This window comes from Notamacropus eugenii, chromosome 1 (assembly GCF_028372415.1).
Source record: "Notamacropus eugenii isolate mMacEug1 chromosome 1, mMacEug1.pri_v2, whole genome shotgun sequence".
NCBI classification, from domain to species: Eukaryota; Metazoa; Chordata; class Mammalia; order Diprotodontia; family Macropodidae; genus Notamacropus; species Notamacropus eugenii.
Genome location: NC_092872.1, coordinates 27,870,118 through 27,897,288, shown reverse-complemented (window position 1 = coordinate 27,897,288; position 27,171 = coordinate 27,870,118). Strand labels below are relative to the sequence as shown.

The following is a 27,171-nucleotide window of genomic DNA, read 5'->3' as shown; positions in this document are numbered from 1 at the left end:
TGGTTCTTATTGTTATAAATTTGACCCAGTTCCTTAGATATATAAGAAATGAGAGCTTTTCCAGAGAAACGTGGTACAAAATTCCCCCCCCCCTTTCCATTTGCTGCTTTTCAGCTAATTTAACTGAATTGGAAAAACTTTTTTAAAATTTCATGTAATCAAAATTGTCCATTTTACCTTCTGTGAAGCTGTCTATCTCGTGTTCAGTCATGACCCTTCCCCTATCCATAAATCTGACAGGTAATTTCCATGTTCCTGATTTATTTATGATACTATCCTTTATGTCTAAATCACGTGTCCGTTTGGAGCTCATCTTGGTATATGGTGTGAGATGTTGGGCTCTACTTAGTTTCTTACAGTTTTCCTTCAGTTTTTGTCACCTAATGAGTTCTTGCCCCAATAACTAGGATCTTTGGGTCTATCAAATGCTTAGGTCCCTGAGCTCATTTCGTTCTGTATATCATGTACCTACGTACCATGTTCTACTTATTAACCTCTGTTTCTTACCTGGTTCCAAATTGTTTTGGTTTTAGTTTTGTAGTATAGTTTGAGATCTGGTATTGCTAAAGTTCTCTTCCCACTTTTTTCATTAATTTCCATGATATTCTTGATATTTTTTTTTCAGATGAATTTTGTTATTTTTGCTAGCTCTGTTAAATAATCCCATGGTAGTTTGATATGGCAATGAGAAGTAGTGTTTTTTTATTTTTTATTTTTTTTACAAAGTGTTTTCCCATTTAGGTGTTTAACCCAGTCATCTTCATCAAGTATGTTAGAAAGAATTAAGTAGAAATTTCCATTTTTCAGTGAGATCAAAAAATTCCAAACATAGGGATTAAAGCACTTATTTGTAGATCTTCATGTTGTTTTACATACAGTTTTTAAATCATAGACATCTTTGATATTTTAGTGGTGAAGTTTTTTATGTTTTATTTTTCCAAAACTCCAATAGACTTAGAAAGAGGGCTTTGGAGCATCGAGAAGAAACCATAATAGTAGATCGTATCTGCAGACAAGAAACCTTTGCCTATGAGATGGTAAGATTCCTTCTTTTTCTCTCACTGCTTGTTTCCTCTTGCTTAGTGACTGAGCATAAGGAAAGTCACAATTCCCAGGCAGATTTTTAGAATGTGTAGAAGGCAATATGGGGCCTGGGGTAGGGGGGAAGGATTACACATAATCCCTGCTCTGGCTTTGCTTTTGGCCCTAACCTTAATGCTTTCACCTTTCCCCTTTCCTTGGTTCTGTTCTTAGTACTGACTTTGTAACTTTCTAGCCCTGCTTCTGGTTCCTTTTTTGTTCCCTGCATGAACTTGCCTCATCTCTCTTCTTACTGTAAGAAAACTAGGAATTTTTAGAGAGATAAAAGGTGAGATTTTGTAACATGGAAATTTATAGGGTCATCTACTATCTTTACATCCTCTTTAAACTGTTTGTTTTGTCAGTAAACCACAGTTTTAAAGGTAACGTATTTAATCATGACTGTGATCAGTCATGAAATATGAAGCCACTTTTTGCATTCTAGAAGTTTACTTGGATTTTGTTCATTTTTTCCATTCTTCCCCCTCAGGAGTCACATGCCATAGGAAAGAAGCCATCAAATCCAGCAGACTTAGTTAATGAAGGAGAACTTATCTTAACTCTGAATATCTTCTACCCTGTTATATTTAGTAAGGTCAGTTCTCAAACCTAATAAAATTTCTTAATTGTTTTATCATGATTGGTTTCCTATAATAACCAATGAGCAAACATTGTGAAGCATCTACTTTGTGCCAGGTACTGTACAAGGTACTGGGGATGCAAAGATAAAAAAAAAAATTATTATTGCCTTCAAGGAGCTTCCATTCTTTCAGGGGAGATAACATGTCCATACATACATATGTGTGTGTGTGTGTAAATATATGCAGAATAAAGATACCAGGTAACAGGGGAGAGAGGACACTAACCTTGGAGGGGGTCAGGAAAGGCTTTATGTAGAGGATATTGCTCAAACTGCATTTTGAGGGAAGCAGAGAATTCTGTGTAATGGAAGGAAAGGAGGGTGTGTGTTCCAGGCAGATGGGTGGAGGTGAGAGGCAGCAGTACAAAGACATGGGAGTGGAATAAGGAATGTTGTGTGTGAGATATGAGAGAAAGGCTGTTTAGCTGGTGGCAAAGTGTGGGAAGAGGGAGAAGTGTATGATGAGGCTGGAAAAGTAAAATGAGAACAAGTATGTAAAGACTGAAAACTTAAAAAACCAAAAGAAAGATTTCTATTTTATTTTAGAGGCGATAGGAACTTACTGGAGTTTATTGAAAGGAAGATTAATATGGTCAGATCTGTTCTTGAGGGAAATAATTTTAACAGTTATGTGGAGGATAGATTTGAATAGAAAGATAATTGAAGCAACTGTCTAGGAAAGAGGTAACGAACACCTAAGTAAAGGGGATAGCAGTGTAAGAAGCCAGGAAGGGTGAGGTGTATGTGAGAGAGGTGGACGTAACAATGGCAAGATTTGGTAAACTGATCTGAAGTGAAGGGGAACAAAGAATCAAGGATTACATGAAAGTTACAAACCTGGGAGACTGGAGATGCCCACTGTGGAAAGTTCAGTAGGGAGCAAGATTTTACGTAAAAGATGAGTTTTGTTTTGGATGTTTATGTTTGAAATGTCTTTAAGGAATCTAGTTTCAGTAGCAACTGCAGGTAGTTGAAAAGCTGGAGTTCCTTTATTGTTCTTTCCCTTTGTTTCACATTTTACAGGGTCCAGAAATAATACTACCGGCTATTTAGAGTTCAAAAGGCTGTGTTTGGATCTGAAAGTCCATGTGGGCTCAAAAACTTATAAATGCTTATTAAGTTAGATTGAAAAGTTTTGTGTTTATAAGTACGAATCTTGACTATAATGGGATGTTGGATAATCTGGTTGGGCAGTCAGCCTCATTAGATTAGTAGTCATATGTTATTTCTGCATATACTGTTGGACTCATGAATAGACACATAATTTTCACAAAATCACTGAATGTTAGAGCTGCAGTAGACCTTAAAGATGATGTAATCCCTTTATTTTAATGATCAGGAAAATGAAACCCTGACACATGAAACACCTTCTTCAACTTATTGCCTGAGGTGGCAGATCTAGTTTCGGGACACGTTTGTTCCACTCTGTGTCCATACATCTTTGCCTCTAACAAAACAGAAAAGCCGAGTTACATTCATTGGAAATGAGAAGACTTTTCTGCCACTACATAACCAGTGTCCTGCTTTTAAAAATTCTTCTGGTTAAAAAAAGGAGAGAAAAACATATGTATCCATTCATACACACACTTAACATGTATAAAAATGGTTCTGTTTTCCTTAATATTACACTAAATGATGAAAAATAAAAAAGGTATTCATTCAGTGACAAATGATAAAAAGATAAAAGGAGTGTTTTAAGAGCAAAATGATGTAATAAATGCAAAAGCATGTTTGAAAAAAGGTAGAAGTATAGTTATAGTTAAAGTGGCAGTGGTAGCAACATTGTTATAAATTTAACCTGTTCATTACCTATTTAAATATAGGCAATCTTTAGCTTATCAGTATCCACTTAGTACCCATGATTAAAAAAAGAAATCTCATTTATATAAGGTTTCCAAAATGTTTTCCTCACAACAGCCCTGTGAGATAAGTATAAGATAAGATGATAGCATTTCCATTTTGCAAAGAAGAAAAAATAGTTTAAAGAGACTGTGTCCTTTATAAGGTCAACTCATTTAACTGCCAGCATAACTTTTTAAGTGTTGGAAATGGGATTTGAACTTGGGTCTCTCTTTACTTTTAAGTCCAACATTGTTTCCAGTATACCATGCCTGCAAAATATACCAGGTGCCTAATCCTGGCACGGGCATATTTCCCCTTTTGATGCTGACTTTTGTCTTATTTGATTTATAGCATAAAGAACGCAAACCCTATCAAACCCTACAAGTGTTGGGCAGTCAGAAGCTCACAGAGCTCAGAGATTCATTTTGCTGTGCCAGTGACCTTCAGATTGGAGGAGAATTCAGCAGCACACCTGACCAGGCACCGGAACACACCAGCAAGGTAAGATAATTTTTCACAACAACTAGGCAATTGATATAAGTAGTTGTAGAGCTAATGAGATGTTGACAGCGCCTACTTCGACCATAAATATCCTGGCACAATTCTGAATCGTGAAATATCACAGACTCTCCACATGGAAGGCAGAACCAAAACATTTATTTAGACACCAGAAAGCCAAATCCATCATAGTAACAGTGCAGAGAACACCACCATCCCCAAGCCTTTCCCCCCGTGCTAGGCTTCTCACAAACCAGGTCCATTAACCAATCACAAGCAGGCCCTCTTAAAAACAAATCACAGTCTCTTCACTCATGCTAACCAGCAGTTTTCTTTTCTGACGGCTCTCAAGACTAACTTCCTCTCAGCTCTGCTCTAGCTCCACCCTTCCTCCTCCACCCATTCAGCAAACTCCTTCCACCACATGTATTTGACCCAGGCAGGTCACAGGCCCTATTAATGAATGAGAAAAATTTTCCATTTAAATTGTCATTACAGTAGTATATATACAGTTGTGGTTTGTTACACAAACGTTCTGTCAGGTACCCTATGTGGACAGGCTTTAAGACAGATAGTAATTGTTTCCAGTTAGCCTTCTTGATTGTTTCATAGAAAATGCAGATGCTATGGAATACAAACACTAGGCTCTTGAGAAATGAGCAAAATTTGGAAATCATCGGTAAAATAAAGGAAATGAGCTTTGTCTGTTATTAACTTGCCTCTAGAGAAGGAGGAGGAATGAACTTGACCTTCTTTGATAGGGATACTTCACTAGTTTATGAATCAGACCAGCCCTAGCCCCAGCCCTGCCACTTGTCATCCATATTATACATATGATCTTTACAAAGTCACTTGTGAATCTTCAACTTCCTCATCAGCAAATTGGGATTTTAATACATGTCCTAACTGGTTACCCAACTATCACATTGGGGTGTCATTGTCATAGATCTAGAGCAGGAAGGGAGCTGACCCCTCATTTAACAGATGAGGAGCCTCGAACAAAGAGGGTAAATAACTTGTCCAGGGTCACACAGAGTGAACCTCAGAGCTGAAATTTAAACCGAGGTCCTCTGCTGCCTCTTTGCAGTGCCACTGTGTAACTTCTACCTCAGTAATGTATATTTAAGTACTTTGAAAAACATGAATCATTATGTAAATGTAAGATATTTTTGTTACCATGAAGAACATAAGTTGAAACTGTAAAGAATGACTTTTTTTTAAATCTCAGAGTCTGACTTTTTTGTCTTTTTTACTCCCCATTTCCAGTCGGTTATCAAGTTCTAATCAGAATGCCCTCACATGTCTGTATGTCTTTTTCTGTACCTGTTGCTCTTTCCTAGTTCACTCCCTGTTGGAGTAACCTCATAACTGTTTTCCTTACTTCTAGTTTCTTCTCCAGTCTCTCTATGAAGAATGTTAGTTCCACTGATTTTTCTAACACAGCTATGATCTCATTCCCTTTCTTGTACTACATGTCCATGCTTTGCCCAAACTTAGAAATCATAGTCTTAGAGCTAAAGAGAACTAACCATATGGATCATCTAGTCCAGCTAGCTTTTTATGCGTATAAGGAGATTGAGGTCCAGAGAGCGTTCTTATCAAGTGCTTATTTTAGGAGTTGTCTTCTGTGTACTTGCCATTTGATATTTGTAAATTATTTATACCCCTGTTTTAGCCACCATAATAGATTATGAACTCTTTGAGGACAGTCTTAGATAATGCATCTTTCTATCTCTCTTAGCACATTGCCTTTAATGTTTAAACTCAATGTTTAAAAGAAAGAGACTACCAGATTTTATAAAGAGGTATTCCTCTTTTCTCTCATTATTCCCTTCTCTATCAATTAAATAAACTTTTAACTACATTACCAATATCATGTTAGTGTCCTATTTCCTTCACATGATCTTATCCTGTAAGTGTTTTATAGCTGGTCAATGGGGAGCTATTAGTATTTACAGAAGGAACTTATTATAGGAACATTATAGATACAGTATAGCAATAGAGCTGGTGTAACTTCATGATAAATGTGCATTAAAAAGGCAATAAGAAGGAACAGTTTATTATCACTGAAAATGGCAAAATTCATTAGTAAGAAAATTATTCCTATTATATATGTCTTCAGTACATTATTCTTGTATTTTGAAATGGACAGAAGTTGTAATTAGAGTAGGGAGAGTTTGTGCTAAATTTGAGAATTTACTTATCTCTTCCCATATTTCAACTTGTGGTGTTTTTCTTACGAGAATTTCAACAGACAGCTATGTCAAATAAGGCATTATTAAATTTATTGAAATTATTAAAGAGGATGTTTTGCCAATTTACTTAAATACTTCAAAAGATCCGTGATTTAACAAAAAAATCTAAAGCTTGGGACAGTACTCCCTATCCAACCTGGGAGCAGAGACCAACTTTAAAATAGAGTTCAAAGTCAAGAAATAAGCTGGAAAAGTGAGCAAATAGCAACCAAAAAGAACCTGACCATACAAATATACTATGGTAATGGGACAAATCAAGTCACAAACTCAGAAAAAAAATGATGTCAAAATAACTACAAGCAAAGCCTCAAAGGGAGAAAAATGTGAACAAAAACACAAAAAGAGTTCTTGAAAGAGTTCACAAAAGATTTAAAAAATCAAATAAGAGAGGTAGAGGGAAAAATTGGAGGCGGGGGAGATTACTGCAATACAAGAAAATTATAAGAGTCAACAAAAAAGTACTGAAGAAAGTAAGACCTTAAAAAACAGAATTGGCTGGATGGCAAAAGAGGCAATAACATTCACACTTAGTTGGATATAGAAATGATCATACCCCATGGGGAAGTGGGAGGGGAAGAACATAAGAGAAGGGTTGGGGATAATGATAAGAGGGAAGGGGCAAGAGGAAGCAATGGTCAGAAGCAAAATAAACTTTTGAGTAGGGACAGGATTGAAATAGAAATGCAAACAGGAAAAAATTAGGATGGAGAGAAATTGACATTAATTACAATACTATGAATGGGATGAACTTAACAGAATTGGATAGCAGAATGAATTAGAAACTAGAATCCAATAATATGTTATTTACAGGAAACATACTTGAAAGACACACACACACAGTGGGTTAAAATAAGGATCTGGATCATAATCTATTATGCTTCAGCTGAAGTAAAAAAAGGCAGGGGTAGCAATTATGATCTGAAACAAAGCAGAAGCAAAAGTAGTGCTAATTAAAAGAGATAAGCAGGGAAACCAAAACCACCTCTTGCCAAAAGGTACCATAGACAATGAAATGATTATCAGTACTAAACATATTGACATCAGATTGCATAGCATCCATATTCTTAAAGGAAAAGTTCATTGAGTTACAAGAGGAACTAGTAAAACTGTACTAGTGTGGGACCTTAACTTTTCCCCTCAGAACTAGATAAATCTAACCACAAAATGTATTACATGGCACCTTCACAAAAAATTGACCATTTATTGGGGCATGAAAACCTCACAAACAAATGCAGAGAAGCAAAAATATTAGAGGTGTCCTTTCCAGACTATAATGCCATAAAAAATTATATTCAATAAAGAGCAATGGAAAAATAGCTTACAAATTAATTATTAAATAATTCTAAAGAATGAATGAGAAAAAGAAGAAATCATAGAAACAGATAATTCCATTAAAGAGAATGACACAGTGAGACACCATAACAAAATTTGTGCAATGCAGCCAAAGCAGTACTTAGGAGAAAGTTTATAACTGAATGCTTACATCAATAAAATAGAGAAAGAGCAAGTCAAGGAATGGAGCATGCGGTTTAAAAAAATAAGAAAAGAACAAATTAAAAATGCCTTACTCAGCACCAGAATGGAAATCCTGAAAAAGAAAAGGTTAATAAAATGAAAGTTTAAAAAAAATGAAAGTTTAAAAAAATTAATAAAAGACTAGGTGCTGTTTTTATGGGCGGAAACAATAAAATAGATAAAGCCATTGGTTAATTTGATTTTAAAAAAGAAGAAAACTAAATTGCCAGTATCAAAAATTTAAAGGATGAATGTACCACCCGTGAAGATTAAATTAAAATAATTATTAGGAACTGTTTTGCCCCGAAAAAACTACTATTCAGTATTGTCCTAGAAATGCTAGCTATAGCAATAAGACAAGAAAAGGAAATTGAAGTAATTAGAATAGACATTGTAAATGGCGTAGATTTGTTTTGTTTGGTTATGCATATTTGTTTTAAGGGCTTTTCTTTCTCTAGGGGAGAAGAGTTGGGAATGAGAGGTAGGCTAGGGAAAGAGAAAGGAAAAAGGGGAAAAACTCATTGAAGGATCATCTGTAAAAGCACAAATGAAAACAGAAGGCAGACCAGAAGGAATCATAGATAATTAGGACAGCTTTGAAAATAACATGTACATGCTGAATTCATTGTATTCCTAAAAAGAAAACAAGTTGTTTATAGTATAGATTCTTAGTTTCATATACATTTCCCATTCTGTTTTACTATGTATGTGGAAACGATCTTATCTGGTGATGAATTCAGAATGAAATAAAAATGCACCTCATGTCCTAGTCTGAACAATAGGCATTCTTTGCTTGATTTTTACATTTTGGATGTTGCTCATTCTCTTTGTATAAGGGGTTTCCACCTCATCAAGGGAGGCCTTCAGGTATCCTGGGTTGTGTTACAATCCGCATAATGTCCCAAAAGGAAAACTGGGGGACCATATGACTTTTTTGGAAATTCCTCCTTTTGGACTTTTTGTAGGTCATAATTTGGGCCTCAGTGTTTAGCTAAAACTTTTGGTGAACATTTATCCCTGTTTTATTCACACACACACACACACACATATGTATACATATGTCTGTATACATACACATAATATTTGGGAACTCCTCACGAAGAAATTCCCTTTATCTATTTTTCCACTGAGAATCTTTCGAAAGTTACCTGAGGCACTAAGAGGTAAACATGTAGAGAATCATTAAACAGAATTATTTCTGAGGTTTCATCTATCAAAGAATCTTATGTGATCTTAATATATGTGTAAGAAACACCTTGCTGGAAGAGAATGTTCAAAAATATTTTTTTTTTTTTGAATCACATACTTTTCTGTAATTAACAAACAACAAGATCTTGTATAAATTCTATTTTTCAGTTGTTTGTGTGACCAGGAAGATTGAATTTGTTATAGAAAAATCAGTAATCAAAAACTGTTCTCATATTTAAATCAATGATCCCTTAATATATATGGCTCATTCTTATAAAGATTTTATCGTGATAAAAAGGCATCATTAGTAGTTGCTGGTCCTCTCAGGCTTCCCTTTGGGCATGATTAATAACATCTGCTTTGTTTTACATTTATTTTGTATTTTCCCTTCTTTGAAAAGTCTGAAAATTAATCTCAGTACTTTGAGAATTTTGTGACTTCCTACACAGATATCCTCTGTATGTTCTTGGTCTGGTCCAAGATGTTCTTTCATACTTCATATCCTTAAAGTATTTATTTGTATTTTCTCTGTGAGCACATAAGACACTGAGGTCAGAACGTCCTGAGGATGGAGCCAAGGTGGCAGAGAGAAGCCAGGAAGTTGCCTGAACTCTCCCCAGTTTCCATTAGAAACAATGTTTAGTAAACCTCTAAAAGAATTAAATGAAGAGGCATGAAAGACTTATTACAATAGAGGGAAAAGTAGGCAGTGAGGATTGTTTGAATCTCACTCTCATTGGATTTGGCTCAAGGAGGAAATAATGTGCACACTCACTTGAGTAAAGAAATCTAAATCTATAGGGAAATAGGAGAGGAAGGGGAAAAGAAAAAAGGGGGCTGATAGAAGGGAGGGAAGATTGAAGGAGGTGGTCATCAAAAGCAAAACATTTGTGAGAAGGGACAGGGTAATAGGAAAGAGAGAAAAGTAAAACAGGAAAAATAGGATGGAGGGAAATACACAGTAATCATAATTGTGAATGGGATGAATGCTCCCATAAAAAGAAAAAAGCAGCGGAGTAGATTAAAAATCAGAATTCTACAATATGTTGTTTACAAAAAACACATTTGAAGTAAAGAGAAATGTACAAGGATAAAGGTAAAAACCTAGAGCAGAATATATTATGCTCCAGCTAAAGTAAAAAAAAAGCAAAGGTGGCAATCCTGATCTCAAAGCAAAGGCAAAGCCTTCAGCAAGCATTATATGCAACGGGGATAAGCTCGATGCATTTCCAATAAAATCAGGGGTGAAACAAGGATGTCCATTATCACCACTATTATTCAATATGGTTCTAGAAGTGTTAGCTGTAGCAATTAGACAAGATAAAGAAATTGAAGGAATAAGAATAGTCAAAGAAGAAAATAAGTTATCACTCTTCGCAGATGATATGATGATATACTTAGAGAATCCCAGAGATTCAAGTAAAAAACTACTTGAAATAATAAACAACTTTGGCAAAGTTGCAGGTTACAAAATAAACCTGCACAAATCTTCTGCGTTCCTATATGTTAGCAACAAAGTCCAACAGCAAGAGATAGAAAGAGAAATCCCATTTAAAGCTAGGGTAGACACTATAAAATACTTGGGAGTTTACCTGCCAAAACAAACCCAGGAATTATATGAACACAATTACAAGACACTTTTTGCACAAATAAAGTCAGATTTAAGTAAGTGGAAAAACATCAGTTGCTCATGGGTAGGCTGAGCTAATGTAATAAAAATGACAATTCTACTAAATTAATTTACTGATTTAGTGCCATACCAATTAAACTATCAGATAATTACTTTCTAGAGCTGGATAAAATAATATCAAAATTCATTTGGAAGAACAAAAGGTCCAGAATATCAAAGGGACTAATGAAAAAAATGCTTGGGAAGGTGGTCTAGCGCTACCAGACCTCAGCAATTATCAAAACCACTTGGTATTGACTAAGAAACAGAGGAGTAGACAAGTGGAATAGACTTGGCACTCAAGACACAGTAGGCAAGGAATATAGCAACCTCCTGTTTGATAAACCCAAGGACCCCAGCTTCTGGGATAAGAACTCACTGTTTGACAAAAATTGCTGGGAAAACTGGAAAACAGTGTGGTGGAAACTAGGCATAGACTCATGCCTGACACCGTACACAAGAATAAAGTCCAAATGGGTACATGATCTAGGTATAAAGATTGATACCATGAACAAACTAGAGGAGCAAGGAATAGTGTATGTATCAGATTTATGGAGAAGGGAAGAATTTCTGACTAAAGAAGAGATAGAAAGCATTATGAAATGCAAGATGGATAATTTTGATTACATCAAACTGAAAAGTTTTTGCACAACCAAACCCAATGCAACCAAAATTCGGAGGGATGTAGTAAATTGGGAAAGAATTTTTACAGCTAATCTCAGGGATAAAGGCCTCATTTCTAGAATATATAAAGAACTGGGTCAAATATACAATAATACAAGTCATTCCCCAATTGACAAATGCTCAAAGGTTATGAACAGGCAATTTTCAGAGGAAGGAATTAAAGATATCTATAGTCATGAAAAAATACTCTAAATCACTGTTGATTAGAGAGATGCAAATCAAAACAACTTAAAACAAAGACAAAAATAAATCTAATTAAAAGACACAAGGAAGGACACTATCTTGATAAAATGTACCATAGACAATGAAGTGATATCAGTAATAAAAATACATGTACCAAGTGGTATAGCATCCAGATTCTTAGAGAAGATAAGTGAGTTACAGGAAGATATAGATAGCAAAACTATACTAGTGGGAGGGACCTCAACCTTCCCTTCTCAGAACTAGATAAATCTAACCACAAAATAAGAAATAAGGAAATGAATAGAATTTTAGAGAAGTTAGATATGATCGACCTCTGGAGAAAATTGAATGGGGATAGAAAGTAATATACCTTTTTCTTAGCAGTACATGGCACCTACACAAAAATTGACCATGTATTAGGGCATTAAAACCTCACAATCAAATGCAGAAAGACAGAAGTATTAAACGCATCCTTTTCAGATCAAGATGCAGTAAAAATTACATGAAGTAAAGGGCCATAGAAAGACAGATTAAAAGTTAATTGGAAACGAAATAATCTAATCCTAAAGAATGAGTGGGTCAAACAACAAATCATAGAAACAATAATTTCATAAAAGAGAATGACAATAATGAGACAGCATAACAAAATTTACGGAATGCAGCCAAAGCAGTACTTAGAGGAAATTTCATGTCTTTTAAGTGCTTATCTGAATAAAATAGAGGAAGCAGATCAATGAATTGGGCATGCAGCTAAAAAAGCTAGAAAAGAACAAATTAAGAATCCCCAATTAAACATCAAATTAGAAATTCTGAAAGTCAAAGGAGAGATTAATGAAATTGAAAGTAAGAAAATTTTTGAACTAATAAATAAAAGAGTTGGTTTTGTGAAAAAACAAAATAGAGAAATCTTTGGTTAGTTTGATTTAAAAAAGAAAACCAAATTACCAGTATCAAAAATGGAAAGGGTGAATTCACCACCAATGAAGAGGAAATTAAAGCTGTAATTAGGAGCCATTTTGCCCAACTATATGCCAAAAAATCTGACAGTGTAAGTGAAATGGATGAATATTTACAAAAACATAAATTGCTCAGATTGACAGAAGAGGAACTAAAATAGTTAATCCCATTTTCGAATAGGAAATTGAACAAATTGTCAATGAACTCCCTAAGAAAAGGTCTCCAGGGCCAAAAGGATTTACAAGTGAATTCTACCAAACATTTAAGAATAATTAATTTCAATACTGTGTAAACTGTTTGGAAAAATAAATGAAGGAGTGTTACCAAATTCCTTTTGTGAAACAGATATGGTGCTGATACCTAAATCAGGAAGAGCCAAAATAGAGAAAGACTAACTATCCTAATGATTATTGATGCACAGACTTTAAGTAAAATATTAGCAAAAAGATTTCAGCAATTTATCACCAAGATAATACACTGTGAGCAGTTGGGATTTATACGAGGAATCCAGGGCTGGTTCAATATTAGGAAAACTGTTAGCATAATTGACCATATAAGTAACAAAACCAACATAAATTTTATGATTATCTCAATAGATGCAGAAAAAGCTTTTGACAAAACACAACACCCATTCCTACTAAAAACCCTAGAGATCATAAGAATAAATGGAGCTTTCCTTATAATGATAAGTAGTATCTATCTAAAAACATCAGCAAGCATTATCTGTAATGGGGATAAACTAGAAACCTTCTTAGTAAGATCAGGGGTGGAAAAAGGATACCTATTTAGGGATGCCAGTTATTCAGTATTGTATTAGAAATTTTAACTTTATTAGAGAAAAAAAGGAATTGAAGGAATTAGAATAGGCAATGAGAAGACAAAGCTGTCAGTCTTTGTGGACAATGTGATGGTATACTTAGAGAATCAATTAAATAACTTGTTGAAATGATTGACAACTTTAATAAAGTTGCAAGTCATAAACCCCCCTAAATCATCAGCATGTCTGTGTATTAACAACAAAGCTCAGCAGCAAGAGATAGAGAAATTTCATTTAAAATAACTAGACAGTATAAAATATTTGGGAATCTACTTGCAAAGATGGACCCAGGAACTATATGAACACAATTACAATACACTTCACACAGATATAGTCAGATTTAAACAATTGGAAAAATATCACTTGTTGACAGTTCTACCTAAATTTACTTTATTCAGTGTCATCCCAATCAAACGACCAAAAATTATTTTATAGAACTTGAAAAAATAAGAAAATTCATCTGGAAGTAGAAAAGGTCAAGAACATCAAGGGAATTGATAGAAAAAATGCGAAGGAAGGTAGCCTAGTTGTATCAGATCTAAAACTATTATAAAGCACAGTCATCAAAATTATTTGGTACTGGTTAAGAAATAGAGTGGTGGATCAGTGGAATAGATTGGGTACACAAGACACAGTAGTAAACTACTGTAGCAGTCTACTGTTTGATTCTCACTTCTGGAATGAGAACTCCGTATTGGACAAAAATTGCTGGGAAAGCTGGAAAGTAGTGTGGCAGAAGCTAGGCTTAGACCAGCATCTGAAACCATATAACACGATAAGGTCAAAATGGGTGCGTGATTTAGACGTAAAGGGTGATAGTCTAAGCATATTGAAAGAGCAAATCTATGGAGAAAGGAAGAATTTGTAGCCAAATAAGAGATGGGAGAACGTTATGAAATTACATATATATATGTTTATTAAAAATTAATATAAACATAATCTTGGTTGTATTAATAAGTTTTTGTACAAAGAAAACCAATGCAGCCAATATTGGAAGAAAAGCAGAAAGATGGGAAACAATTTTTACAGCAGGTGTTTCTGATAAGGGCTTCGTTTCTCAAAAATGTAGAGAACTGAGTCAAATTAATAAGAATATAAGTCATTCCCCAGTTGATAAATGTCAAAGGACATGAATAGGTAGTTTTTAGATGAAGAAATTAAAGCTATCTATAGTCACACGAAAAATGTTCTAAATAACTATTAATTAGCGAAATGCAAATTAAAGACAACTCTGATATACCACCTCACATCTCTCAGATTGGCTAATATGTCAGAAAAGGAAAATGATAAGTCTCACAGAAGATGTGGGAAAATTGGACACTAATGCACTATTGGTAGAGTTGTGAACTGATCTAACCATTCTAGAGCAATTTGGAATTATACCCAAAGGGCAATCAAATTGTGCTTATCCTTTGATTCCACAACACCACTACTAGGTCTGTATCCCAAAGAGATCATAAAAAATCAAAAAGGACTTACATGTACAAAAATAGTTATAGCATGTGTTCTTTTTGTGGTGGCAAAGAATTGGAAAAGCCCCAAAGTAAAACCTCAGTTCAGAGTTTTTATACCTCTTTTAGAGCCAGAGGGCATCACAACCCTGGAGAACCAGTGCCTCATTATCAAAAGGCTTGGTGCTTCAGTACCTTTGGACTCTTTTAAAATTTATTTATTTTTAGTTTTCAGGATTTACTTCCCTAAGGTTTTGAGTTTCAAATTTTCTCCCCCTCCCAAAGACAGCTACAATCTGATATAGGCTCTCTCATGCATTCATATTAAACATATTTTCACATTAGTTATGATATAAAGAAGAATTAGAACTAATGGGAGAAAACACGAGAAACAAGAAACACAGCAACAGAAGAAGAAAGCAAATACGCTTCCATCTGCATTCAGACTCCCTGGTTCTTTGGAAGTGGAGAGCATTTTCCATTATGACTCTTTTGGGTTATCTTAGATCCTTGCATTGCTGAGAAGAGCTGTCTGTCAAAAGTCAGTCCTCACACACTGTGGTTGTTACTGTGTGCAGTGTTCTCCTGGTTCTGCTTATTTCACTCACCATCAGTTCATATATGTCTTTTGACTCTTATTAAAGAAAATATTCTTGATGTGAGGCTTCTGAATAATTTACAAGGCTATATTTCTTTATACTGAAGTGAAATTTTCCAACCTTTGTTTCATATTTTTCTTTCTTTCCTGTGACTGCTTGTACTATTTGCACTGAAATCAGCAAGTACATACCAACTTGGTTTAGAGATTCTTGCCAAGTTTTTTGTAGAATTTCTTTACTTTATCCCCTGTAACATTGGTTGGTGCAAAAGTTGCAATTATGCTTTTCTAGTCATAGAAGGGGATTTATTGGGGTGAACTCAGGATTAAGTATAGATAGAAACTAGAGTTATGTTCTAATTACTTATGTTCCAATTACTAAAAAAAAGCATATGGCCTCTTAAGTGTCAGGAGACCTGGGTGTGGATACAGCTGTACCACCAGGTGACTTGGAACAAGTCATTTGGCCAGCCCTAGTTCCCTCATCACTAAAATAGGGTTAAAGTTGAATCATATCTATGAAAGCACTTTAAAAGTGTTAAAAAAAAAAAAAAAAGCATCGCACAAATACAACAGAGTATTACTCTTACAATTATGCTGAAGATAAACAGCAGCAGGAGATTTCTGGGACTTCATGCTGGCTTTCACACCAAAAAAGAAAGGTTGTGAGCATGAGAAGGTTTAGGTTTTCTGTCAGAGTATCTTACTGTTGAAGTATGTGCATATAACATAAAAATGAAGAAGGGATTTAGTCTTCTGGTTTTAAGGGAATCCCCATTATGACACTGCTTCAAATACAGGTGTAAACTTAAATTAAAATCAGAATGTAACTTACATGACAGCGTGAGAAACTGAAAATGGCAGAAACTTGTTTATATTCTGATTTCCCATAAAATTAGTTTAATGTAATTTTAAAACCATGCTGATGGCTGACACTGCAGCATGTTTTAATGTAAAGAGTAGTGTATGCTTCTTGTGTAATTATTAATGGCACGCTTTTCCCCCTTCAAATCCCTTATGTCCTTTCTTATAGGATCTTTACAAGTCAGCTTTCTTTTATTTTGAAGGAATATTTTACAATGATAGAAGATACCCTGAATGCAGAGATTTGAGCAGGTAATTATTTTTCATAAAATCTATTTTTTATGATAGCTAGAGTTCTAAAGATAGAGGCAGTATAAATAACCTTGAAACTAAGACTTTTGGACAAGAATTATTTTGATTGCCGAAGGTGTTTTGGACAAAAATGCCAACTTCTTAACTTTTTGAAAATTCTGTAATCAGACCATTGAACTGTTCATAAGTGTTTACCAAACCAAAATAGGAATTTTCCTACCAGGGAGGTATAGGGAATATTTATTTTGAGACAGACTTATATTAACTTCTGCAAATACCTTTAAAAACAAAAACTTTTTTTAAACTTACTCATAGTCTTTTGCAGTGCATCCTTGCAAATCCAAAACATTTAGTTATCATACCATTAAATCATTGTCACCAAGCTGTTCTTAGTCATGGTATAGTAGAATGAATTGACTTTGATTCTTTTGGATTTATTCTGGGCAAGAAACTGTATGTAATTTATTTTTTTTTAATTAAATTCTACTAACATATTAAATGCCTATTGTGCAGAATGTTTTCCTAGGTATTTTGGAAAAAGTAGTTAAGATTCACTCTTGACCTTTAAGTAAGTTGTAATTTAGTATTAGGTAGAGGAGTGTGATACATAGATGTATAATATATGATAGAAAGTATGAGTGAGTAGAGGAAGGTCATTAACAGCTGAGGGAGGAATCAGAGGTTTCCTGAAGCATGATATCAGTACTTACTTGCAACTTGAAGAAACAGGGGGCACAGTGGATAGAACCCTGGTGCTGGGGTCAGAAATGCCCAAGTTCCAGTCGGACCTCAGACACTCACCAGAGGAGCGAGGCACTTAACTTTTCTCTGCCTTGGCTGCCTCATGTATAAAATGGAGATAATGAAAGCATCCGCATTCCCGTGTTGTAAGAGCAGAGTGAGATATTTGCAATGTGCTTTGGAAACCTGTGTCAGTGGCAGCTGTCATTATTACTTTGTTGTACTTACCAGTGGGCATTATGTAGCTAATGGATTGGTATTCCACGAACTTATTTAGTCAGAATTCTGGATTCTCGTGAACTTTTTGAAATTTTCCTTGTCCCATCCCAATGAAGGATCTTCATAAAGCCATACCGATTAACAAAGAGTAAAAGAAAGCCAGGAACACTGAGACCTCATCATGTCTTGGCTACAGTGACTTCCTTCTAGAATTGACAGTTCTCCAGGTAACTGGGTTTTAGGTTTCTTGCAGCATGGTTGGTCATAAATACTCCTGCTTGTTTCCAGAACGATTATTGAGTGGTCAGAGTCCCATGATCGAGGGTATGGGAAGTTCCAGTCTGCTAAAATGGAAGATTTCACCTTTAATGACCTGTACATTAAATTAGGTTTTCCTTACCTATATTGTCACCAAGGAGACTGCGAACATGTTGTCATAATAACAGATATAAGGTATGTGGAAACATTTAGCTTAATCCTCTTCTTCCTTTCATTTCTTTTCTAAACTTTTTTGAACATACATCAGAGTAGGAAAAAAAAAACTTTAACATCATAAGACCCAGTTTACTTCAATTCAGTGACCAAAGTTTCATAACCATTTAGAATTTCCTCACTTTCTGTTTTCTATTTTATTTGATAGTAAATCTAAATTCTCAGCTTAACATTTTAGTACAAGTTGCTATGATTAGGGATGATTATGCATTTTGTGAGTCACTCAAACACCTTCTTGTTTTACCTTTTTTCCCCTTTCATATGTAGATTATTGGTTAATACCATTACCAAATGTTGAAAGAAAAACAATATTTTTAGCAATTCTGGTAAAAAAAAATTAATTGGAAGGATTATGTTTACTAAAATGAGTCTTAGGAATTAAATGTTTCACTTAACTATCACCTGTGGCACAAATAGAGGAACTCCTTTTACTAACACTTGGAATTACAATGTCTTACGTATACAAGATGCTACTTATCTCCACCATTGCTACCTTTTTCCAGTTTAGCACTGTTTGAGATTCCCATGAAAACTGCAACCATTTGTCCTCAAAGCCCTTAAATTCTCCGTCTCTGAGAATTAGGGAAGCTGGAGACTGGAGGTCTGTGCCCAGCTGAGCGACCTGACCTCTAAGGTTGGCATCTCTGCTCACCTCCAGCAGCCAGTGCTCCTCTTGTTCTCTGCCACTGCTGTCAGAGCATTCTTCCTTTCACTTGATCACAACGATGATGTTGTGTGAGAGGAAGTCACCACAGCCACAGTAGCAGTCTCCGGGGATAGCTCTGTCACTGCAGCTGCAAGCAGAGGAAGGGAGGTACATGTATTTTGGGCATCTCCTCTTGAAACACTCATTTTTCAGTGAAAGCAGATTTATGAATGGTTAAGATGCTTTGATCCTGTAATTTAGCTTCATTGTGAGTGAAATATGCTGGTGTTGGGTGGGCCTGGAAATGTGGTTATTGCTAACCACCTTGTGTAATTGTTGCTCTGGAAAATGTAATATGAGTTGCAACCAGACAAATTAAAATTGACCCTTAAAACTCAGCTTCTGTAGAAGTTGGGTGCTAATTTTAATTGAAAAATGTTAACATCCCAATTAATTAAAACACTTGGTAGAAACCTATTGTGGTTTACTCCTGGTGTTCAATTATTATTGCAAATCTTTCTAAAATGTATTATTTAGTTGCCTGTATTTGTAAGTAAGACATACTGAATTTAATTGTATCTTTAATTGATGTTTAAGGATTTGGCAGAGTTATAATTTTGAATGCATAAGAAATATGTGAAGGACTTATGGAGAAAGGGGCTTGGATATGTATCATGATAGTTCCAGATGGCAGAAATAGGACCAGTGGATAAAAGTTTGTCGGAGATGTATATTGACGTGATATACTGAAAACATTGTTAATAGATGTGATATATTGACTTTAAAAAAAATTGAATAACCTTCCTGATTGAAGTAACGAGCTCCTTTCGTTAGAAGCAGGTAAGCAGAGACTGGATGATGTGTCAGGGATGTTAGGGGAGAGGCAGGAGTTTGGATGAGATTCAGTGTTAACAATTCAGCAAACATTTATTAAGCATTTGGCTAAATGCGAAACCTGTGATGAACATTGGGGAGACAAAGACAAAAACATAACTGTGTCACTGTTCTTTCTTTCAGGGAGTTTATACTTATCAGTGAGTATGAGCACACAAGGTGACTTGAGGAAGATGAGTCATCTGTAGAAATAAAAGAAAAAAACTCATGGGAGTTGACAGGCTTGCCAAAAGGGAGTATAGACAGAAAAGGACAGAGCCTTTGGGAGACAACCACACTTAAGATGTGAAAAATGGTTAATGATTTGATAAAGGCGACTAAGGGGTGGTAAGACAAGTAGGAGAAGCAAGAAGCAAGAGATGGCAGTATCAGAAGCCAAGGGAGAAAGGAGTTTTGAGGTTAAGTAATTTCTGAACCCTGTCAAAAGTACAAGTTTTCTAATCCCTATGGTATTCTGAAGCTGTGTATTAGATTGACAAGAGTTGCCTTGTAGTAAAGGGCATCTACTGCCTCTGGCTACCTAAAACTTAAGATTTCTTGTAGCTATGAAACCTGGTGATGTCAGGTAGAGTGAAGATGACTGGTGATGAGGTCTTTGGGGACTGGACCGAACTAACAATCATGGGGCTCAGGAAAGGTTTTGCATATGAGGTAGCACCTGAGCTTATCCTTGAAGGAAGTTAGGAATTCTAAAACTTGAAAATGAGTAGGGAGAATGTTCGGGCTTGGGGGATAGCCTCTGCAAAATCAAGAGTAATGGATATAATGATTGGGAAATAGGCTGGAACATAGAGGGTGTATAGGGTGGTAAAACAAAATAGGACTAGAGAGGGTAGGTTGGAGTCAGGAGTCAGTTAGCTTTAAAAGCTGGAATGAATTTGGATTTAATCCTAGCAGCAGCAGGGAGCCACTGAAGACTTTGAGTAGAAGAGTGATTTGGGTTAGCCTCTGTCTTATTTTAGATAGAAGATACATCAGACATGAGTAACTATAAGCAGGGACACCAGTTAGCACCAGCCAGCGCTACAGTGAAAACCAGTTAGACTACTATAGTAGTACGAACAAGAGGTAAGAAAGACCTCAGCTAGGTCTTTATAGCAAAGGTATTGTGGCAGTAGAATCACCAAACATGGCTGCTTGGCTTGAAGGTGTGAGAGCAAAGGGTTGTGATGGTGACACGGTGTTCAAACTGACAGCTGGTAGGATGGCAACTCCCGTAAAAAGAATACATAAATTTGGAGGAGGGGAAGCTATAGTTCGGGAAACAACGAGTTTTCCTGGGGTCTTGTTCAATTTGAGATTTCTATAAAATGTAATAAAGCAAGGTGTCAGCAGGCAAAACCTAGTTCAGGAGATTAAGGGAAAAAGTTATGTATTCTGGGCACAGGGTCTCTGAGTGGAAACAGGAATGCTTAAATGAAACATGTGTACAGCAAGAAGGCAGGTTTGGGTGGACCACAGAGTACATTAAGAATAATGTTTAAGGAGCCCAGAAACTGGTTGGAGCCAATTAGTGAAGAATTTTATGGAGTTTTTCAGAGTTTTTATTTGATTCTAGAGCCACTGGAACTTCTTGTAGAGGTCATACAGTCATTTTAAGAATATCAGCTTGGCAGCTATGTGGAAGGATGGGGACAGGAGAGACGTGAGGCAGGGAGATCAATTAGCATGTTATTGCAAGAGCTCTGGAGAGAGGTTATGACAATAGTAGAAGGAAATGTATTCAAGAGACTTTGTATAGGGTGAAACAGTAATGATTAGAGAAGATTCCCAAAGTTGTGAGCCTGGATGATTAGAAGGGTGAAGTATGTAAAACAACAACAACAACAAATACACAACAAAATTATATGTATTTGCTCAAAAATTTGTTTTGATATTTTAAGGATTTTTCCCCATCATTTTTGCCATTACTGTTTTTTGGCCACATAAGTTTAGTATTCATTTAACTCTTTGTAAAAACATAATCGTCGTCTTCACTTAGGGTTATAGAAACTGTATTTCAGGCAAACATTAAGGATCCCACCTACCATCATAACATTTGTATTATTTTATATTATTATAAATTATAGGGAAGCTCTCATATATTGGTGCCAGCTAATAGATAAGTAATGTGAATAGCAGTAAATGAGAATGTGACAGTAGGTCACAGAACACTGCGTCTCACTGATGTCCTGATGTTCTGCCTTCTGCCCAAAGGCTTGTACATCATGACGACTGCTTGGATAAGACACTGTATCCCCTGCTCACCAAGAAGCATTGGTTATGGACCAGGAAATGTTTTGTTTGTAAAATGTACACAGCCAGGTAAGTGATCCTACTGTTTGATTAATGTTTCTCAAAACTTAAAATTAGGGATTTTCCTGGGGACATTTAGCATTCTGACTCTGTATGGGAAAATGGAAAAGGTGTCCCTCTGCACATGGAAAAGAAATGAGTATTTAATATGTTCTGCTTTGGATACTTTAAATTTACTTTTCTGATTAATCACATAGTACAAATTTTGAGTAGTCATCACAGCAGTGGGAAAACTACTAGAATGGATGAGATTGCAAAACACTGAAAGACTTAAAAAAGGAAGCAGAATTTCCATTTTAATCCTAGGAGAACAACGTAAAATGGCACCTTACGGTTTTAGAATTAAAAGTAACCTTAGATCAGCAGGATAGCCCCAGAATTTTTTAGGCAATGAAGCTGAGGTCCAGAGTTTGGGAATTATACCATTGTAGTATAGCAAGTTGCTAACATATCTGGCATTAGAACTCACGTTCACTGGCCCCCCTGGAAGCTTTTCTGCAGCGTGAAAATCTTTAAGTATGATGGGGGTTTTTAAATTGTATTTAACATTCTCTTCTTTTTACATTTTGAGTTCCAAATTCTCTCTCTCTCCCCCTGTCTTCTCCCCCCCAATCCATTGAGAAGGCAAGCAATATATCAGCCGTACATGTGAAATGATGCAGAATTGCAACAATAACAAAAAAGGCAAGGAAAGGAAAAGTGGGAAAGTGTACTTCGGCTTTTTGTTCAGTTCTCAGTTCTCTCTGGAGGTGGATGAGTCCCTTGGAATTGTCCCTTCATCATAGGAGCCAGGCCTTCCCCAGTCGGTTGTCATTACCACATTGAAGTGACTGGTTCTTCTGCTTCACTTTGCATCGCTTCGTGTAGGTCTTGCAGTGTTTTCTGTCTGCCTCTAGCTTCATCATCATTGGCCACAGCAAAACACCACTCCATCCAAATCATGTCAAGACTTAATCCCCAGTTGAGGAGCATCCCCTCCATTTCTATTTCTTTTCTACCATAAAAACAGCTACTCTGTTTTATACATGTAGGTTCTTTTTTCTTTGATCTCTTTGGGATATAGACTTAGTGGTATTACTGGGTCAAAGGGTGTGCAGTTTTATAACCCTTTGGATCTAGTTCTAAATCATTCTCTAGAATTTGGCCAGAAGGATATGAACAGACACTTCTCAGAGGAAGAAATTAAAGCTATCTGTAGTCATATGAAAAAATGCTTCAAATCACTGTTGATTAGAGAGATGCAAATCAAAACAACTCTGAGGTACCACATCACACCTATCAGATTGGCTAACATGACAGAACAGGAAGATGATAAATTTTGGAGAAGATGTGGGAGAGCTGGAACACTAATTCACTGTAGGTGAAGCTGATCCAACCATTCTGGAGACCTGTTTGGAACTATGCCCAAAGGGCTACAAAAATGTGCATACTCTTTGACCCAGCAATATCCTTCTAGGACTGTATCCTAAAGAGATCATAAAAATGGGAAAGGGTTCCAAAGCTCTCTACGTGGTGGCCAAAAGCTGGAAATCAAGGGGATGCCCATCAATTGGGGAATGGCTCAATAAATTATGGTATATGAATGTAATGGAATAGTATTGTGCTATAAGAAATGATGAACAGGAAGACGCCAGAGAGGCCTGGAAAGACTTATACGTACCAATGCGGAGGGAAAGGAGCAGAACCAGGAGATCGTTGTACACAGTAATAGCCACAGTGTGCGAGGACTGTTTCTGGTAGACTTAGCCCTTCACAGCAATGCAAGGACCTAAAACATTCCTAAAGGACTCTTGATGCAAAATGCCATCCACATCCAGAGAAGGAACTGTGGATTAGAAAGCAGAATGAAGCAGAATATTTTCTCTTGTGTTTTATTTTGGTTTGTCTTTTCTCATGGTTTCTCCCATTCATTTTAATTCTTCTGTGCAATGTGACTAACATGAAAATGTGTTTAATAGGAACATATGTGTAGAAGCCATATAAGATTGCATGCCGTCTTGGGGAGGGAGGAGGAGAAAATCTAAGACTTATGGAAGTGATTGTAGAAAACTGAAAACAAAGAAATTAATTTTTTAAAAAATAGAATGGTTTGACCAGTTCACTACTCTACCAGCAGTTCATTAATAATATACCTGCTTTTCCCTCATCCTCTCTAGCATGTCATTTCTGACAAGCATGAGGGTACCTCAGGATTATTTTCATTTGTCTTTCTCTAATCAGTAATGATTTAGAACATATTTTCATGGTCGTAGATAGATTTTAGCTTTGTTTTCATCTTCTGAAAACTGTCTGTTTATATTCTTAGACCATATATTAATAGGGGTCTATTAATAATAGCAGCTCTAATTTTTATACATTTGACATAGTTCTATACTCAGTATTTATCTGAGAAATGAGGCTTTTAGAGAAACTTACTGTAAAAAATGTTTTGATACTTCATTGTACCTTTTACACTAAATAGTCTTGTCTTTTAATTTGGTCTATTTATTTTTGCTTTTATTTTGTGTGAGACTGCGATTGCTTCTGCTCCAGCCCTTTAACTCTGTCTGTGCATTCTGCTGCCAGCATCCATTTTGTGGATCGGATCGGTTCACCCCTTTCACATTCAGTTGTGATTACTGTGAATTTCCCTCCATCTGTCTCATTTTCTTTTTATCCTGTCTCTCCTTAGAAGTCTCTTTTGCTACTGTCTCTCTTAATCTGTCCTCCCTTTTATCACTTCCTTTCTCTTTTATCTCTGTTGTTTCATAGTTCCTGGGTAAGTTATATTTCTGTACACGATTGTGTGTGTGTATAATCTCCTTCCCTCTTTGAATCAATTCCAATAAGAGTCTCAAGAATTACTTGCTACTTCCCCTGCCGTTTACCCGCCTTTTATCTGAGAAAAATTTCTCCATTCTACCTCTCCCTTCCCACTTCTCCCAGTGTTTCTTTCTCACTCCTTTCATTTTTTTTTACTATACTTCACTGTTTCCACCAGTTTATCTTTTCAATAAGGCATTTTGACCCTCTCTATACAATTATCTTGTTAGATAACAACTTCTTTTTAGAATATGAAGCTGTTAAAATTACAAAGATTACCCAGAAGTTCATTATTGAAAGGTTTTTAATCTGTGAACGCGTTGTACATCAGTACTTAACCACGTGTTAATATGAATATCAGTTAAACGAGTCCTGATTCTAGTACTGTGCATAAATCTTAAATTCCAGGGTAAAAGTCTCTAATTTTATGGGTTTTCAAATACACCCAGGCTCTCAGTTTTACAACAAAGTTATTGCCGAAGTGCAACAGTACTACTGAGACATTGTTTGGATCCTGTATTACCTGATACGGTTTCTAAATACTGAACACATACATTGCTCCTACATTTTTTTTTTCCATTCAAGATGCACACATGATGTGGTTACCATATTCACTAGTAAAATTACCTCAAAGTGAATGAAAATGACATGTAAAAAAGGATTCATGTAAAAATTTGAATTGGGCTATTCTCAACATTTATGGTCAGTTTGCTGGGATATATTTACCATAAGTTTGTGTTATTATTTACGTAATGCCGCTAGTCAAACTTATAGATCAGCATAGGAACAGTAGTTGTTTTAAAAGCTATACTTCATGGTTTGCAAAGCACTTTACTTTGATCCTCATGAAAGTTCCCCATTTTGCATATTTGTAAGTAAGGAAAGGAAAATTTTAACCTCAGGTTTTACTGACTCTAAGTTCAGTTCTCTACGTCCACCATGCCATGTAGGTTTAAGTGCCTCATCACAGCAGCAGAAAAACATTTTGCTATTAAGAGGATGTGGGTGGGCATATCACCACTCTATATTCCCTCAATTTTTTTTACGAGTGAAAGGTATGAAACAATTATAATTTTAAGTTTTTCTTTAAACTACAGATGGGTAACCAACAACGACTGCTTTGCACCAGAGGACCCCTGTTTCTTCTGTGACGTTTGTTTCCGAATGCTCCATTATGATTCTGAAGGCAACAAACTGGGGGAGTTCCTTGCTTATCCTTACGTTGACCCTGGAACTTTTAACTGAAGGACACAAGGACACTACAAACTAGCACTGTTAAATACCCGTGGTGGTTTGGAGTGGTTGCAGTGCTTCTCAGAAATGTCATTTTCTGAATACCAGGAAGATGCTTAGGCAGAAACCTAAGATCTGGATCTATTTGGTTATTGTGATAACCCATTCAGGTGTTAACGGTTGTATTATTTGTTAGCTTCTTTCTGAAGCTTAATTTTGGGTGTATATTAAAGTCATAGTAGTATTACTGTAGCTATATTTCCTTTCTTTCTTTGAGCTAACCACTCAGTGGTCCCAGGCAGCCTGTGTCTCTGCTTTAGTCATTCCTTTCAAACTGCAAGGAATAAAATTAGACCCATTTTGGGCCAATGAACCTCAAGAGAAAACAAAGGTAAATATTTACCAATTGTGTGAAAGAGATGAGGGCCAGATGGGGAGTGGGGGGTAGCGTTCAGAAATAGTCACAGAGCAAGTTCAGTTACTTGCATTGATGCTCAAGATTGTAAGACATTTTTGTGAAACATTTGTTTATTGACTGGGGCTTTTGTTTTTCAACTAAGATCTAATAGTGATGTCAGCAGTGATTCAGGATTTTAAGATTTAATAAGAGTCTGAGTAACTGAAGACAAAATTTTGTTGCCTTTCTCTGCAAGGGTTTTCTAAAACATATTTTTAAAACCCAAGGGCAGAAATTTAACGTCTTTCATTACAAGTATTCTACCTCCCTTCCCATCCCCTCTCCCGAGACAATAAGCAGTTGGATGAAATCTTTTTGTATTTAGCATTTTTGTTTTATGCATTTTAATCCATAGGCTTCACCAATATCTCTGGGAAGGAAGTTCAAAAGGGGCTGTGTGCTGTACATCTTTTACATCTGGATGTTGAGAGCATCTGCATTCATCAGACTGCTTAAGAGAAGCTCGTGTAAAAAGGTTGGTGATCATATGAACTTTTGTCATGTTTTCCCCTAATTTAAAATATTTACAATTTTCTGACTTTTCACTTATTACCCTGAAAAGTACCAAGAACTGGAAAAGTTCGATTTATAAATGTTTCTGCCAAGTTACCACTTGTTTTGATTTTTTTTTTTGTTCTGTAGCTTGGGGCTACAAAAACTCTACCTGAAAGTTAATAACTTTAATGGGCTGGGGTTTTATTATGTGTTAAGGTGCAAAGAAGAAAGTCTACACACCACAGTGGTGACTTCATTCAACTGAATGAAGGAATAGCTTTCCAAAAGTTGAGTGACTCGTATATTAGAGAGTATAGGTGCCGTCTTCCTTACTGCAACCTGTAGTGAAAGATTCCTTATCAGAAAAGGTATTGTTATGTAATCTTGATCAAACAAGATACTGG

General features: G+C 35.9%; 1 protein-coding gene across 1 annotated transcript in view; it reads left to right on the top strand.

Annotated features, from left to right (window-relative positions):
• SNAPC3 (small nuclear RNA activating complex polypeptide 3) overlaps window positions 1–26,067 on the top strand; it is a 32,833-nt gene extending 6,766 nt beyond the window's left edge. Inside the window, exons 3-9 of the mRNA XM_072656037.1 lie at window positions 953–1,037; window positions 1,571–1,675; window positions 3,914–4,063; window positions 16,411–16,493; window positions 17,742–17,906; window positions 21,682–21,789; window positions 25,680–26,067. Of these exons, the coding sequence (XP_072512138.1) occupies window positions 953–1,037; window positions 1,571–1,675; window positions 3,914–4,063; window positions 16,411–16,493; window positions 17,742–17,906; window positions 21,682–21,789; window positions 25,680–25,827 (844 nt within the window). The 3' untranslated portion in view covers window positions 25,828–26,067. The remainder of the gene's footprint in view (window positions 1–952; window positions 1,038–1,570; window positions 1,676–3,913; window positions 4,064–16,410; window positions 16,494–17,741; window positions 17,907–21,681; window positions 21,790–25,679) is intronic.
• Window positions 26,068–27,171: the final 1,104 nt, after the last annotated feature.